The sequence below is a fragment of the Scophthalmus maximus genome, chromosome 13, assembly GCF_022379125.1.
Source record: "Scophthalmus maximus strain ysfricsl-2021 chromosome 13, ASM2237912v1, whole genome shotgun sequence".
NCBI classification, from domain to species: Eukaryota; Metazoa; Chordata; class Actinopteri; order Pleuronectiformes; family Scophthalmidae; genus Scophthalmus; species Scophthalmus maximus.
This window is the reverse complement of record NC_061527.1, coordinates 5152501-5169189: the sequence shown is the minus strand read 5'-3', so window position 1 is coordinate 5169189 and position 16689 is coordinate 5152501. Positions and strand designations below refer to the sequence as shown.

The 16689-nt window shown below is 47.5% G+C and overlaps 1 protein-coding gene across 1 annotated transcript; it reads right to left on the bottom strand.

Moving 5' to 3' along the window:
* Nucleotides 1-666: 666 nt before the first annotated feature.
* Nucleotides 667-7710, bottom strand: si:ch211-262h13.5 (uncharacterized protein LOC571127 homolog). The gene is made up of 7 exons (XM_035647524.2): nt 7355-7710; nt 6171-6281; nt 5301-5388; nt 4568-4734; nt 3970-4077; nt 3241-3327; nt 667-1799 (listed from the first exon to the last, which is right to left on the bottom strand). Exons 1-7 carry the CDS (start codon nt 7586-7588, stop codon nt 1302-1304), a joined length of 1293 nt encoding a protein of 430 aa, XP_035503417.1. The 5' UTR covers nt 7589-7710; the 3' UTR covers nt 667-1301.
* Nucleotides 7711-16689: the final 8979 nt, after the last annotated feature.

Sequence of the window (16689 nt, the reverse complement as noted above, 5' to 3'; positions counted from 1 at the left end):
GCGTCTCCAGTTTGCTCTGAATTGAAAATGCTTCATCTCCTGATGTGTAGTTCTGTGTCCTATTTTGCTGCCCACGCTAGGTGAGTGGTTGTGAAGAAGTTCCTGGCGACGGCTTCTCACATCTCCGTCGCATTTCTCCTCGGCCTGCTCTTTGCTAATTGCTCCAGTTGCTGTGCTGACAAAAGGGCCACTTTTGAGCATCGCCGCAAGCTTTTAAGGCTTTTCTGAAGGATGTTTTCGCACTTGTCTCTCTCTCTTCAGTGCAGTCTGGTACACAGACTCAGCCCATGGTAAAGAAAGTCCCTGATAAACCCAGAGGTTTCCTCTTCTTCACTGGACTTGTGTCTTCAGTGGTCATGGTCTCTTTTCTCTATATAATGAGGGCAGGGAGTATAATGTCACACTCCTCTCGGTGTTATCACCACAGCTATTAAAATAAGACTTTCCCTTTAAATCAGAGACATCAGACAGAAACGTTTGTAGATGTTTTTTCTCTCTTTCAGAAAACTCTTTCTGAGTTTTATTATGATAACTGGACTTTTTAGGTTTCCCAAAATTTGAAATGTCACGTGCAGCTGTTAAATTAGATGCGAGTAAATTCCTGTGCTGTAGAAGAATCTCTTGCCTGTAAAATAACATATCTCTGACAAAAAGAGAGCGGCAGGATTTAATCGTACTAGATAATGTTTTTATTAAGATTTCTGTTTTTTTTTCATTTCCTACAAATATATCTGGGCTCCCTCATCTGTGCACAGTCATCTGAACAAGACAACACAATCCGAAGATACTATCCGTTTAGAAATATATAAAACAGATGGAAAGCAGGGCGCCATCACATTTGTGAAGCTGGAAATATAGTAAAAGATGTTTGGTACTTTTGTTCCACAAATGACTTCCAATAAAACAATTAATTCATCATGCAAAATAGTTTTAAAATCAAAATGTATCGCTTTATTCTACCAAAAAATTGATACTGTAAGTATTGTTAGACTCTTAGCTTAAGTATTTAAATTTTTTAAGTAGTTGACAGAAGATAAAAAAACAGGATTAATTCAAATTGATCAACGATTTGAAGCCATTTTTTTCAAATACAGATGTTTTCTGTCACAGCTGCTTTGCCAGTACTGTACCAGTTGTGGCAGAGAGGTCATTTCAGGGCCACGGGAAAAAAAGAGGTAGCATTCCTCTCATTAGCACAAATTATTACAAGCCTCCAGTGACAGGGAGCGGAGCAGTTTATTGCTCCACTGTCTCAGTGGATGAATTAAAGATGAGCAAATGGTTTCTCAGGCGAGCGTCAGTTAAACTGTGGTGTATCGAGCGGGACCGGGACAGGAGCGGAAAGGAGAGGGGCCGCTGGGGAAATCAGACAGGAAGACGGGGCTGTGAGAGGGTGACGTCTCCGCCAAGGCCTGCCGCTTCTCGCGCTCACGCCTCTGGTAGCGGAAGTCAAAGGGCGGCCGCTGCGCCACGGGGCCTCCGATCTCTTCGGAGGAGGAGTCGAACGGCCCAGGGACTGGTGGTTGTTGGTGGTTGACGAGTGCTTCAGAGGACTCAGAACTGGAAGAGGACGTGGAGGGGTTAGAGGGATTAACCACCACTGGTGGGTCAAAGGGCACCGGGTGAACGGGCGCGGGGTCAAACGGCGCCGGTTGAACAGCAGGGCGCGGTGACGGGTCAGAGGGAGCAGGCTGCGGATCGTTTCCTGGGTCGTCGATCGGAGGAGCGTAGGTTGGGCTCAGGGGGTCTTGGGGGAGGTCGTGACCCTGCGGCTGCAGCGGCCTGAGGATGTCCACATTCTGCAGACAGACAGGCACGATCGCACCCGATCGCATACTTTACAGACTCACTCCACTGGCTGAAAAAAACTGTTTCCACTCACTCAATCTTATATTATCTACGCAAAAAAAGGTCGAGAAACAAGTGAGAAGACGACATGATTATAGCACAGACACGTACAATTTTAAATGTCACATGTTTTGAACACACACACATTTGAAGACACACGCTTTTGAAGATATGGCAGAATAATTACATGGCTCGAGGCTCCCATTCATACGCATAGCATAAAACATTCATCAAATGTAGGTCACACAGTGGCTTATTACCAACGCTCAGTCCCTCAGTGTGACCACAGTCTCACCACATTGTACTGAAAATTTCACACTCTGCGGCTCATTGTGTCTTTCCTTTCAGTTGAATATTCATTTTTTTTCACTGTCTAGTACGGACGCAGTTTTTTTTGCTATCAGTACCACACCTCTCTACGCTGCTGCTATTATCAGGACTTCAATGACAGATGAGACTGTCTGGAACATTCGGGATCTTTCAGACTGTAAGTCAAAATTCACACACTCAATTTTTTTATTTATCCCTTTGAACATATTGATTAGAATATTTGATGTCACGTTTTGGCTCATTTAAGGAGCTACTGCTTAAAGCCACAGTGTGTAATTTTAATACTTTTTCTGGCGGCATCTGGTGGTAAAGTTGTAAACCGCAGCCAACTGAGCACCCGACAGGGGACACTTTATGGTGGCGCACCGCTAATTCCATTTACAGTTTCTGGGCAGCGCTGAAAATTCTGCGCGAAGGCTGCGACGTATCCTGGAACCGTTTTGTGCAACAGCCGTATTCAACAGGACGTAGCAAACATGGCCGACTCACACGGAGGTCGCGTCCACCTCATGGAACTATATTCAACTCATTCAGAGTGGACGAAAAAACATCCGTTCTTTGTTGCAGGCGATTATACATATACGAACACACAGTTATGGACAATATATTCAATTTCTGTGAATAGGTTCTTCTAACTAATTACACACTGTAGCTTTAAAAGGGGCAACAGACAACTCTCCTGCCCCTAGTGGTTTCAGGTGGTATTATTGTTCGGTCTCTTCTCTTTTCTCTTGCATTGTTGAGGTTTTTTGTTTTTTTTTCCGTTAATTTGGCTGTTCCACCGTCTGCCATTCCCAGTCACTCGGGATAGAAACCAGGAGAGCGCTATTCTCTCCTTTGTTTCGGTTACGCAGTGGGCGACGCAGTTCCTTTGTGCCGTAAATTCGAGTCCCGGTGGCCCCGGGCGCAGATGGTGTCGTTTTTCCCCATCGCCGTTCGCGCCGCGCAATCAGTTTCAGCATCATAATGGCGAGTTTAAGCCCCGAAAAAAGTTGTCCGTTTCCCGCCTTGTCACGGACTCGGCTGTAACGTGGAATGTATTTCACGACCGTTTTTCCGTACCTGCACTTTGAACATCTCACAGGACACCTGGACGTCAGGGTGGATGTTCACGTCTCCACGCACAGATCCCGCACAGAAGCCTGCAGTCTGAGAGGAGACGAGAAGAGGCACGTCGCTTCTTCAATACTGGGTCATTATGTTTTTTTAAAAAAAAGAAGACGAAAGAAGCGTAGAGCAGAGCAAACGTATGAATAAAAATAAAAGGAGGAGAAGACCTGTCAGTCCTGTGTAATGAAAGAATCAATTACCGCAGCCTTTCAGCGATGGCAGCTTGAAAAGCACAGATTAGTCTGTCATGACATCAAGTAACACTTCCAGGAAACCGCCGCGGTGACGGTAAACAAGGTGCCGGCAGATCGAAGTGTATTTCGCGCGCAACATTAATTTGTGTCATAACAGTGTCAGGTTGCCATCATTGTGATCCATTTTTTTTTTTTTTTTTTAATTAGTGGAGCAGCTTCACACAATGCTGTTCTATGGCGTCGCTCATTTGAGCCTCTTTTTTGCCTTTGAATCTTTTGCCAATGTTTTTCATTCGGACGGAAATCAAAACTGAAACGATACGCGACTGTATTTGTGTTTTTTTGGGAACGCCTTAAGCTAAATAAAGTGTTCGAAGACATCTTGTATTTTGTGAGGTGGTGTCGACCGTTTGCCGGCACGAAACAGCCACCGCGTGTTTCCGCGTTTTCCGGGTTATGTCACGATTTTGCCCCATGTCCCATGTACCCCTGTGTCGTAGCCGGGCGACGGCCTCTGGCAGGTGCCTCGCTCCGTCACTCCCTCCGGACACTCTTGGACAGTGTACTCCACGAAACTGCCTTTCTCCGGCACAACCTGCAACGTGACAATGATATGCAAATGGCAGAACATGAGCACCAGGTAACAGAGGTGGCGTGGTTCCGCGCGGCAATTCACCGGCCACCGGCCACGGGTTTTTAGAGCACAACCAAAGTTACTTAAGCCGGACAATCAAATGCAAGGAGGAGCAACACACAGTGATGCTCGAGTCCCCAAGTGAACGATTCACTTTCTCAATTGCTCCCCTCACAAAAGCCTCGGCAGACAGTCACGTCTAAAAGCGCCTTGAGCGATCCTTTGCAAGTCTCTTGCATCATTATGTTTTCTTTTTGTGTGCGTGTGTGTGGGGCAGTAATGGTTTTCATCTGGCGCACAGAAGCTCCAGGGCGCAGTCTGCCGTCTGCTCATTTACACCCTGAGATTACTCTTAAGTGGAATTCTCCAATTAAACGCGACACTGTAATGCGTAACGAAAGCCGATTGCGCCCCTTCCCATCAAAGCTCAGGGCGGCGCGTCCGGTCGTACCTGCGCCGCGGCTCGGGTGATCGTCTGCACCCCGAGTCCCGCGCCGAGTCTGGACTGTCTCTTGTAGGACGCCAGCGTGGCCCGGGCCGCGCTCACGGCCTGCGGGCTGTCGACGGGGAGCAGGAGGGGGCAGGTGGGACAGATCTGCTGGAGCTTCTCTGGGGCATCTGCCGGGAGCGGGCAGATATTACAAAATGACAAAACGATGTATGATATATGCTTGGCCAGAAATACATGGGCATAGAATAAAAGCAGTAATGGAGGCAGTAAAAACAAACAAATTGGTATTAATAGCCAAAATTACTTATGAAAAATCTTCCATGTAGCTGTTCAGGGCCCCAAAGAATTAAATCTCAGTCTCAATCCCAGGTTCAGTTCCATTTATGCATTTGATTATTACTTATTAATATTTCGAGTGTGGCCTATACATCAAGATGGCGACAGTGAGAAATTTATTTTCCTTTCCTTCCTTTTCTTGTACTTCCTATACTGAACAACCAAATTTATTTCATTTCTTATGACTCCTTCCTCTTCAGTTTCCCAGTTCGAATCAGCAGGAGCAATCGCCGCATCGACAATACAGTGTGCTACGTTTGATCCCTGGAAAATAAATGATGCAGTTTGACTTTATCCATCGCAGGGAGCACCTCGCGTGCACCGGTGTTGAAACTCCGCAGGCAGCACGCCGCCCTGCGCGGTTTGCATCACAACGACCAACATGCACCAACGTTACCTGGCACCAGAGTGCAGTCGTAGCTGTACAGGTAGGAGAAGCCCTCGGCCGTGTGGAGGATGGTGGTGTTGCAGTTGCCGGAGATTTGCTGAAGAAAGAATGATCAAGCGGCGGTCGTCAAGAGTCACGGCCACCATCGACAGAAACATATGGTAGGACGAAAACAGTAAAAGAGAAAATCTAATGACTTTAAATGTGTGAGTGTGTCTGTGTCTGTGCGTGTGTGTGTGTGTGTGTGTGTGTGTGTGGCCTTGTATTCAGAATGAGGACATTGTTGGGAGATGAGATAGGGGAAATCTGTCAGATAATTTTATTATTTGCTCATGCGACTTGATATAAGCCGTGACATTTTCTCATATCAAAGATATTTGAAACTAGTAATTCAAAATAATAGATTATGTTCCTTTTTTAAACTGCTTTTCTTGCAGTGTAGTAATATTTACAGTAATATTTGTTCTATAGTAGAGAGTACCATCAGTGATGGTACTCTCTACTATAGTACAAATATGTGTCTGTGTGTATGTGTGTGTGTGTGTGTGTGTGTGTGTGGTCTTGTATTGAGTTTGAGGACATTGTTTTGCGAAGTGAAGTCTTGTTTGCCTTTCAAACGGCTGCTTGTTGGAAGTTTCACGTAAGAAGTGAATTTTAAATCGGGGACTTCACCGTAAAAATAAAAATAAAATAAAATATGACGATGACAATTAGTTGTTTCCTGGATGACTTGATATAAGCCGTGACACCTCAGATATTTCTTTCTTAAACTAGCTTTTTTTGCAGTGTATGGAATTCACCATATCAGTGATGTTACTCTCCACTATAGTACAAGTACAAATATATGTGTGTGTGTGTGTGTGTGTGTGTGTGTCCTACTGTCTCCATGAATGGTCTGACGTCACAGCGTTTCCACGGTTTAGGGCTGCCTGTGTGACACTTGGTTTCCAGGACATCCAGGTCCAGGTAGTACACATTGCCTGCTGGGCCCTGACGCGCACAGTGCAAACACAGATAGAGAGAGAGAGGAGATACGGACAAGTTTGCGCAGTCGGAATCTGTAGCGGTTACACAATACAGAGAAAATAGAGGGCATGACACGAACGCTATACATCTCACGCTCCGCTCTCAAGTACCTTCATTTGTTCAGTTATATCTTTAAAAAGAAGAAAGAAAGAAAATCACTCGCAAGGTTTTTTCTCCTCACACTTTGTTCAATATTGATTGGGGCTGTTGCACTGAAAAACAAATGTGAACCCCTTTCGGGTCACGAAGTTGAACGGAGCCTCCTGAAAAGCCGATCCGTCCCGCGGTGGGTTTACAGTGCAGCCTTCCAGCGGCATGAAGTTCATAAAGCCATGTTGTGCAAGGTTCGTCCCCCGGCGCTCCTGGACTGAGACGACCCCCCCCGGGGCTTTTATGAACGGTCGCTTCAGCGAAGGCCTCGTTTTTTTTTTTTTCACGAGGCGTGAAAACGGATGGCTTCTCATTTTCACGACGTCGAATTATGTACTTCAACTGTAGCGCCCACACTTCTTATGAGCCACACGCGCGGCCAAGAGGGCCGTTTCGCGGCAAAATTTGCAGACAACAAATACTTATCGTCGTTTTATTTTTTTTGGAACCGTTAGCGGTCGCGCGCAGCTGTTTTTCATGTCTTTGACGCCTGGTCCGGCGCTCGGAGGGCTCCAGCGAGTCCTTGAGAGGCGGTTTAATTTCATCATCATCTCCCCGGAGTGCGCGTCGGCGCATCGTGACATTGTAAAGAGGACGGTTTTGGATTCGAAATTTTGACTGCGCACAGTCATCCCTAACCAAAAACATAGATCTTATCACACGGACTCCCACTGACATGAAGATTGGCCACGGCTGGTTGACTCCATCAGCATGTTTGAGTATGTCAGCAGCGGAAGGGAGAATAACCTTTACACACCGCCTCCTCTGTGAAAACGTGTACAAATCACCCGCTGGCAGAAATATCAAAAAAAAAAAAAACCCCAGGCAGTTTTTGTTTTCCCCCCCCCCCTCTCCCGCCGCGGAGCACGTGGTGCTTTGTCTCTCACCTGAGCTTGCAAGTGGACGTTCGCAATGCGGTTGAGGGCGAACTTGTAGCCGTCAGTGCGATCTTCGTTGATGTAGGTGACGGCCAGGCGGGACAGCTTCTCCACCGCCTTGTCGTTGCAGGGCACGGGGCCGAGCTCACTGGGCGTCAGGGCGAAGCCCTCGGCGCTCGCGGCGGACAGCAGGGACGACGACGACAGCAGCAGGAGCAGCGTGCAGCGGACGGACGCGGCCATGGCAGCGGTGAGAGGTTTTCAGGCTCTGGGGAGACGCAGGGGGCCAGTTTGAAAGTCAAGTTTGTTCTCTGGTGTTTGCGCTCGGTGCAGGCAGTGACTTTTGGAATCAAAACAAGCCCGAGGTGTTGGAACGGAGCCAAGGACAAAGTTTATTTAACGGCGGCCGCCCTGATGTTTGTGAATGAATGAGCCAGTTGATTCACTTCAACCCGGGGGAATCCTCATTCCGACATTTCCTTCATATCACTCCACATGTTCACATGCTTGCAATAATGACTTATAATGCAGTTATATTCCCAGTGTAGGCGTCGATTTAATCCTCCCTTGAAATGTCTGTGTGGTGCATGTGCATAAATTAAGAGCAATGATTCCCTCATTATATCATAACAACAACTCCAAATGACTTCATATACAAACACCTACCTGTAAACATGGAGGTCATTTATTGTGGCTGTGATGTCAGCGCCTCGCCACTAGGAGTCACTGTGACTCTGGTGTGCCGCTGTTTGTCCCCCAGGCAGAACTGGGTTAATGATTCGCTGATTTCAAGTTAACTTCCTCCAGCATTAAACATGCTGTTGTCTCAGGACCGTGTAACTCTGGTACTTGTCGTATCTGCCTTCATTTTTTACTGAAATACCCTCATCTCATTTCATTATCTCTTTTTTAATATTAATAATCTCAGCTGTCAGTGCTACAGTGTGTACAAAAATTGATTTAGAAATATTTTCCTACATATGGGACGTACAGTTTATGTCTGTACGCTGAATACATTTCTGTTCATGGCACAAATAATATAGGAATATGAGACAGAAGTTCATATTTTCGACGAAGGACACGTCACCGCTGAGATTGATGGTTCAAACGTTAAACAGCCTTGAACGTGTAGTCTTGGCTTCTTAGCCTTTGGATGGACCCATGAAGACTGCATCTGTTGTCAAAGAGGATAAACCAACAAGAAGACCAGAGAGATGTCGATCTGACTCATCGCACGAACATCGGGCACAGCCGTGGCGACCTCTCTCTCGAGCCTCAGCCGCTCTTCGGTGACATCGCCACCTCTGTCCACCGGGGGGACGGGTGGGTGAAGGTGTCAAGAGCCCGTCGTTTTGAGGCAACTCAGGGGGCAGAAATAAGCTGTTTTCAGACATGAAGTCCAGAAAAATTGGGTGACGTCAGATTCATAAACAGCAGCAGAAACATTAGCAGAAGATTCAGGGGAGGGGTGGCGCCTGGGCGGAGCTCCCACTTCGCCCGTCGACGTGAAAATGTTCTTGCCGTATCCTCACACAGGCTCACTTGGAGACTTTCTGGAAATTTTGCACAGGGGCCGTCAAGAAAAAGGGTCCAGGGCAACATTCGCAGACGTTTGTGTTCTCACATAGAGCCCCCGACTTCAGTGCGGAGACACAAAAGTTCTGCCCACGTACAAGCCTATTGGTGAAGCGCGGGCGGACGCGGTTGTCACGGCCGCTTCTGCGATGAGCTCACGGATCTTTACCGATGATGTCACTCGCGTTGGGCAGCGGCACGAGGAGATTCCCGGTCTGCGGAGACCCTTTCGTCTGCCGATGCACAGAGAAACGCATCCGAACTGCATCGTGCACCGAGACAAAAACACGCCACGACGAGGGACTTCGTCAGAGGGAAATAAGTCAAAGGGTCTTTCTCAGCCTCGGCCAAGGCGATTGTTGGACATTAACCCGGCAGAGCGGCGTCTCACCTCCTGGAGACGAGGCCGAGGCAGAGGAACAGTTTGAAACAAACGCGAGCTGAAAGGCTGGAAAAAGGCATCAGAGATGAAGAAGGCAACAGTTTGGTGACAGATCGTAGGCTTGGAGCAGTTATTTAGAGGGAAGGTTATGTAACCAAGTATTAAATGTCAATTACTAATAGTTACTTTGAGACCGTCTGAGAAAAAGGTGCCACGTCCAAACTAGTGGGTGAACATATCTACCTGTAAATACCAGGGAAATGAAAGTTGAAATACTGAACTCTTCAATAGATAAAGAGATTAGCCTTTTCTTTCCCACTGCACGGCACCAGTGAACGGGGTAACCAGGCGTGACTGTGTGTGCTCATGGGTGGGGTTCACACTTTTGGAAAAGTCGGATTGGTTCTGTTGTTTCACGACAAGAGCGATTACTGTCTGTCTGTGACTGCCGTTGAGTGAGGACACACACACACACACACGCAAGCGCACACACACTGACACACGCACGCGCACGCGCACACACGCGCGCGCTTTATCCCCGACTGTCCAGCATGAACATCCGACTTGAGCTTTTACGTAGATTTGTTTCAGTGTCAAACAAAATACCCGAATGAGTCGAAAATCCATTATTTTGTGGTCACCGAAGAAACCGAGAACATGTCACTCTGTTTTTAATCAAGGCTCCGGCCCTCTGGTGGAGAGCTGATGAGGGCACTAATACCAGCACCATCTGTCCGTTAAATCTGGAGCAGGGAGACAACTTTAGTTTAGCAAAAAGAAAGGACTGGAAACAGGAGGAGGCACTTATCCTGCCTGGGTCTGTCCGACGCGCACTGATATACCAATATATTTGATCCTGTTTGTTTAAATCCACACCAAAGGAAAACCAAAGGTGCAAAAAAAAAACCACCCAGGGGATTACAGTGTCAGACTATTTGTCGTCTGGGGGCTTTGACTTTAGTGTCTCCGCTGGCAGCTGCAACATATATAATCCCCTGTAAAACGTTTTCATTTATACTCTTTGGAGCTTGAGTGGAATAATCAAAATAGATATGAGCTAATAATAATAATTGCGTGAGCTTCAGAGGTGGTTGAGGCCACGCTGGCCTCTGTGCTAAGCTAAGCTAACTAGCTGCCGGCAGTTACTTCACATTTACCATACAGACAAGAAAGTGGCATCAATCTTATTTTTCATTTATTTGCTTGCACATTTAAAAAAAAAAAAAATATTTAAGCAGTTACGTCCAATTCCAAATGTTGCTCTGAACATTTCCCAGAACTTTAAGGGTCAACAGGCGACATCGCTAACCACTGCACCTCCATTCATCATTCAACTGTTTTCAAACATGAAAAGCCACAGTGTGTAATTTTTGGACTTTTCTGGCTCCGTCTGGTGGTACAGTTGCAAACCGCAACCAACCGAGCAGCCGACAGGGGACACTTTACGGTGGTGCACCGCGAATTCCATTTCCGGTTTCCGGCAGCGCTGCAAAATTCAACGCGAACGCGGCGTATTCTGGAACCGTTTAGTGCAACGACCGTATTCAACACGACGTAGCAAACATGGCCGACTCACACGGAGGTCGGCTCCACCTCATGGAACTATATTTAACTCATTCAGAGTTGACGAAAAAACATCCGTTCTTTGTTGCAGGTGATTATACGTATATGAACACATAGTTGTTTGACAACTATAAATTGAATTTCTGTGAATAAGTTATTCTAAATATTACACACACACTGTAGCTTTAAGCTTCCAATCATTTTGCCCTTCAAAGGTTTTCAAGTGGGTGATTTGTGAAACATCTGCGGCGTTTTTGGTTGAAAGTACCTCGAGTGGTAAAAAAAAAGAAACATCAAATTTAGCTGTTAGTAGGTTTCTCTTTTGCAAGTGTCCGTCCAGGGAAAGTCATTTCATCCATTTCAAATATTCACTGGACCAGGTTCGGCTCTCAGCAGAACAAATTCTGCTAATATCTGAAAAAGACAAGCCGCCTCAGTGTTGTGTGCGTGCGCGTGTTATTTATTGCGAGAGTCGGTTCACACGAGAGAACGTAGCACCGGTGTTGTGTGTCTGTGTGCACATTTGACCGCGCAGAGCCACGCGGCGTGCGTGCGTGCGTGCGCGAGCGAGCGTCGTACCGGCAGCCAGTTGTGATGCGGCAGGGAAAAAAAAAAACAGAAAACCGGAGTCTGTCGGGGAGAGATAAGAACGTGGAGGCTGCTCCAAGGACTCCGCTCCACCAGCACATGGCCAGGCCCAAGTTAGACAAACCTCCTTTGATGTGAGCACGGCGTAATCTCTCTCCTCTTCTGCCTCGCCGCGGAGAGAGGCCACAATGTAGTGATGCCCGGGCCCCCGATACTGTGGGACGGGGGGGAACCGCCGCCGCCAGGGGCTCCTTGTGGTTCACATTGTACAGCGACGGGGGCCTGGAGGTGAGAACGCGTTGTGCAGGAGTCGTTCTCTGACGCCTTCTCTCATGGGTGGGGGGGGGGCGGGACCTTTCCCACCTTTTGCCGAGAAAGACTTTTTTCCCCGGGGAACGACTGGCAGGAAGTGCTGGCAGGAACTTCCTCCCGCCTTTCAGCAGGAGACGGGGAGAAACGCTTCCTTTACTCAACTGCACATTTAAGAAAAAAGACGGCTAGAAGTGCTGTTTCCCCCCCTTCTTTCATTCCCGTCACATTCTGCCTGGGATTTCTGTGTGTCAGTCGTCACCGTTTACAGTTTTGTCTGCCATCACATGGATACGAGCGGGTGACTAGAGCACGACTACAGGACGGCGGACATCTTTAGGAGATGGCCCTCTTTCCATTCACGTCCACACCGTCTCGGCCTTTTGTCCTCTCTTTTGCTTTTGCTTCGCTCTCTGCGCTTCTGTGTTAATTTTTTCCCCTCGCGAGGTGGGATTTCGTTATCGTCTTATTGGTCCCAGTCTGCACAGAGCAGGGGAGACATTGAGATGGAGGGAGAGAGAGAGGATGTACAGGGATAAGTCTCTCATTTAATTGGTTTGAAACTTTCTTTCTCTTCTCTCTCTCCCCGTCGGAAGACCTGCGTCCAAGACTGTCCAAAAAAACCCGGACGCTAATGCTCAGCCCATTACATTTGACTGTAACCGGTCAGGCTCCTGTTAGCAAAGCCTTCACAGCTGATTGTCACTCTCCACCGCAGTGGTCACAAATCCCTGTCCCCGAAAAAAAAAAGAAAAAAGAAGTCAGATGAAGACTTTTAGCTCTGCAGCTGCAGGAAGACACGTTCACTGCAGATGTCAGTCTGTCATATGAAAATGTTTAATGTTCCTCTCCTCCCAGTCTGTCAGCAACAGAGAAACAAGAATAAAATTGACAATTTTCTTCTTCCCTAGTCTTGTTCAGATTCTTCATGCATGAATTTCAAGGGGCGCTTGATGAATATAGTGTATTTAGTCTACATGATGATAATAAGCATCGTGGTTGAATGCACTTATTGTATGTCGCTTTGGACGAAAGCGTCTGGTAAATGAATGGAACGTAATGTAATGTGCTTTATGTGTATCCTTTTGTGGAGCAGAGCCTCACCAAAAGATAAAATGAAATCAAATTTTAAAAAAAGAACATTTTAAAAAGGGATTTTAAAGAAGTAAGAGATGCAGCATGTCTCATCTCAGCTGGTCATTCCAGAGTTTGAGGGCCCGTACGGCAGTATCTACAGTACAGTATATACAGTAAACTGTATATATATGTATGTGTGTGTGTGTGTGTGTGTGTGTGTGATCACATAATAATTCACTGTGTAAATGTAAACAGCCTTTACAAAAAAGGTTAAACCTAAACCATGATAAACTTGTAAAGTTAAGTCAAATGTATTTAAATGTAGAGGATAAGATAGAAAGAAAGAAAGAAAGGATGACAGAAAGCAAAAAAGAAAGAAAGAATCCTCTACCGGAAAACCCGCACTGCCACCTGACAAATGTCAATCCAACATTCACGCTCATTAAGTTTTGTGAAGACACGTGAATTTGGCAATCGCCGATTTTCGAAGACATCGCGAGACACAGATGAGCTGCCAGGGCCGTAAACGACGCCATAAGTGTTTCGCGGCGCATCACTTTTGAGTCCCAGAGAGAGAGAGAGAGAGAGAGAGAGAGAGAGAGAGAGTGAGTGAGAGACAGTGTGTGTACCGGGGGAACACGCCAGGATGCATTATGGGAAAACCCAGAGCTGGGATGATGACGCACAGTGTGAGCAGGCGGCTCAATCACCGGGCGTGATTGAAGTAGCGCGGGTGCTCCTCCAAAAACGCCGCTCTCCTCGCTTTACCTCCTCTGCCGACTCGGAGACGTACTGGCCTTCCGGTCACCTGCTGGCCGTGACCATGTTGGACGTCATGGCAACGCACGCGACGAAAATCATGACTATTTGGCAGCGATGTTACCGCCGTTTAGGAAAATGCGAGACGGTCTGCTCGATATTTACACTTCAGGCGTGAGTGTACGTGTGTGTACGTGTACGTGTGTGTGTGTGTGTGTGTGTGTGTGTGTGTGTGTGTGTGTGTGTGTGTGTGTGCATATGTCCATGCTGCATGTACTCCAATGTGGATGCGGAGTTGTTGCAATATCAAAGCCTGTGTGCAGATCGTTCCTTGTGTACTCTCCTCCATGTGTGTGTGCTCGTGTGTTTTCGTGTGTGTATGGGAGAGAGGTAGAAAGAGGGGGGGGGGGGGGGGGGGGGGGGGGGGGGGGGGGGGGGTAGGGAGAAGTCACTGAGTCAATGCATGACCTTGTCTAACCGACTGGCTGCGAAACTCATGACAACTAAAAACTTTTTCAGCCCTAAAGCCTATTTATACTCACCCGTACAGGCCTCTTTGATGTCTGCACTTAAAAGCACCACTAACTCACCCTGGAGGAAGAGCCTGGCACGCTGAGGATGCCTCAGCGAGTGTGTGTGTGTGTGTGTGTGTGTGTGTGTGTGTGTGTGTGCGCGCGTGTCTGTGCTTGTGCTCATCGTCCACGTTCAGGTTTTCGCGGAGATGACGAAACATTTTTTCAACTTTCATACGTGTACACTTTGCACAACGCGACCATCTGCTCCCACATCTCCGGCGGCGACTTTGTTTTATTTGGGGGCCGAGAGGTTTTTTAATAATTACGATTTTTTTTGTTTTTATTCTAGTCCAAGTTTTACACCTGGCGCAACAATGTCTCTGATTGATGAGCGGTCGCAGTACCAGCGTGTTTTCCTTTCGACCGGCCGCTGATCGGTTTTAGCCTCGTAGTGGCACCGCGCGGGCTCGGAGGGTCCTCGGCAGCGCACCATTTCAATTATCTCTCGCTTTCACTTTCTCCGGAATAATCTTTTAATCTCACAGCTATTCACCTTCGTCTCAGCCCAGCCTTTGAAAAACCACGTACCATATTTTCTGTCTCTCTCTCTCTCTCTCTCTTTAATGTCGATCAAATATTGAATCCCATTTGCATTCTGAATGTCTTGTCACGGCCGACCGCTGTGCAGGAACACGAGGCATCCGTCGCAGTAATGTTCTCTGACATTTCCCTTTCCCAAAATATTGCTCTTCTTTATCTCTCTAATTGAAACGACATCACAGTAATTCAACCTTTGGCGGGGCTCGCGACGGCTTTTACATCTGCCGCTTGATTGTCGTTGTATTCGTAAAAAAAAAAAGGAGAAAAAAACCCTCTGACAAATCAGTTTGACGTGATGTATTTGGCAATTCCATTTTCTTTTTCCGGAATGATCAGAGGAGGGAGGATGAGCGACTGACCAGTCAGCAACGATCAATGATGGTTACCGTGAGTGAACTCTCCATCACCTAAAAGGTACCCTGGTGAGTTTGAGATCACAAGCGATGCTTTCCATCAGTAGGGTTTCAATTTTTTGGGGCGTGTGTCTTTATGTGCCCACGGGTGTACGTGTGCGCGCGCACACACACACACACACACACACACACACACGGGTGACACACTACTCTACGAATCAACAGGTGGCGGAAATGTGGCAAATAGAAGTAGCACTGCGCCGCCAAAATGCAGTGATGATGAAGAGTGCACGCTCACACGTCCTAGGGTGAGGTCGGATCGTCCTTCCCATCTACGACTCCTTGACCTCAGTGGAAAACGTCATGAGGTCAAGGAAAGGTGTAAAGGAGGGCTGACAGGACTTAGGAAAAGCCGACAGCGCTGCTCAGAGAATCCCACTCGATTTTTCCCGTCCCGTCGCATCACGTTCCGTGGCATCTGGGTTCATTTGGACTTCAACTTCCCCCCTGACACTGATCCCATAGCGACCAAAACCCCGGGGGTGATTTGTGCAGGCAGCTAATTATATCCCATAGTTAAGTTTTACTGTTAAGCACCAGTCTAAAACTAAATGCCCCTTAACCACATGTGTGCGTCCCAGCGACAGGGACACTCAGCGGCCGCGGTGCACGTAGACGGGGAGTCGGGGCGGACATTGAACCTCAACATGCCCCAACTTTATTACTGTCGCCATGACAACAAATGTCCTCTAACCTTAGTGATGCCCTTATGTTGACTCCAAACATGATTTTCTGAGTTGATCTTGTTACCAAACCTTTAGCGCACGCTGCATAAAGTCAATCATTTTCCCCAGAGTTCCGAATCTGTGGCACATCGTCTGACTTGGGACGATGTGCCCCTGTGGGCCGGATGGGGGAGCGGGGAGACAAATATGGTGGTTAATGGCGGAGGACTTATTGTTTCCTTCGATTCAGCTGGATCGGTCCCGGCTTGACGTTTGACTGGCCAGTCGGGGGGGAAATAAAGATTCAGGTCCCGGCACCACTCCCACACAGTCTGTCTCTTCGTCTCGCTACCTCGCTTTGCTTGGCTGCCTCCGATCAACTGTCTGCCTGATTGCTCTCTCTCTCTCTCTCTGTCTCTCTCTCTCTCTCTCTGTCTGTATGTATGTATGTCTCTCTCTCACGCTCTGCTCATCAGATCAGTGTTGCTCACAGCCAGGGAGGAGAGGAGGTGTGAAAAGCTTCATGGAGAGAGAGAGAGAGCCACCCCACGAAATGCCAGCCAAAGAACGACTGAAACAAGGAAAATGTGTCTGCGCATGTGTGTGTGTGTGTGTGTGTGTGTGTGTGTGTGGGGTGTGTGGGGTGTGTGCGGTACATATCTTTCCCTCTTTTTCTACCTGTCTGATTTTCTTCAGTTGAAGGATAAGACCCGCGGCCACGAATATGACAACTCTGTTGTTCTGGTCTAAATGGGACTCCTATAAATAAAATAGGGCCCACATCCACACGCTGGTTCGCAAGCTCTCTCTCTCACACACACACACACACACACACACACACTCCAAATATAGAGCCTGTTCACATTCAAGTGTATTAGTAGCATATAGCGTTTCAGAA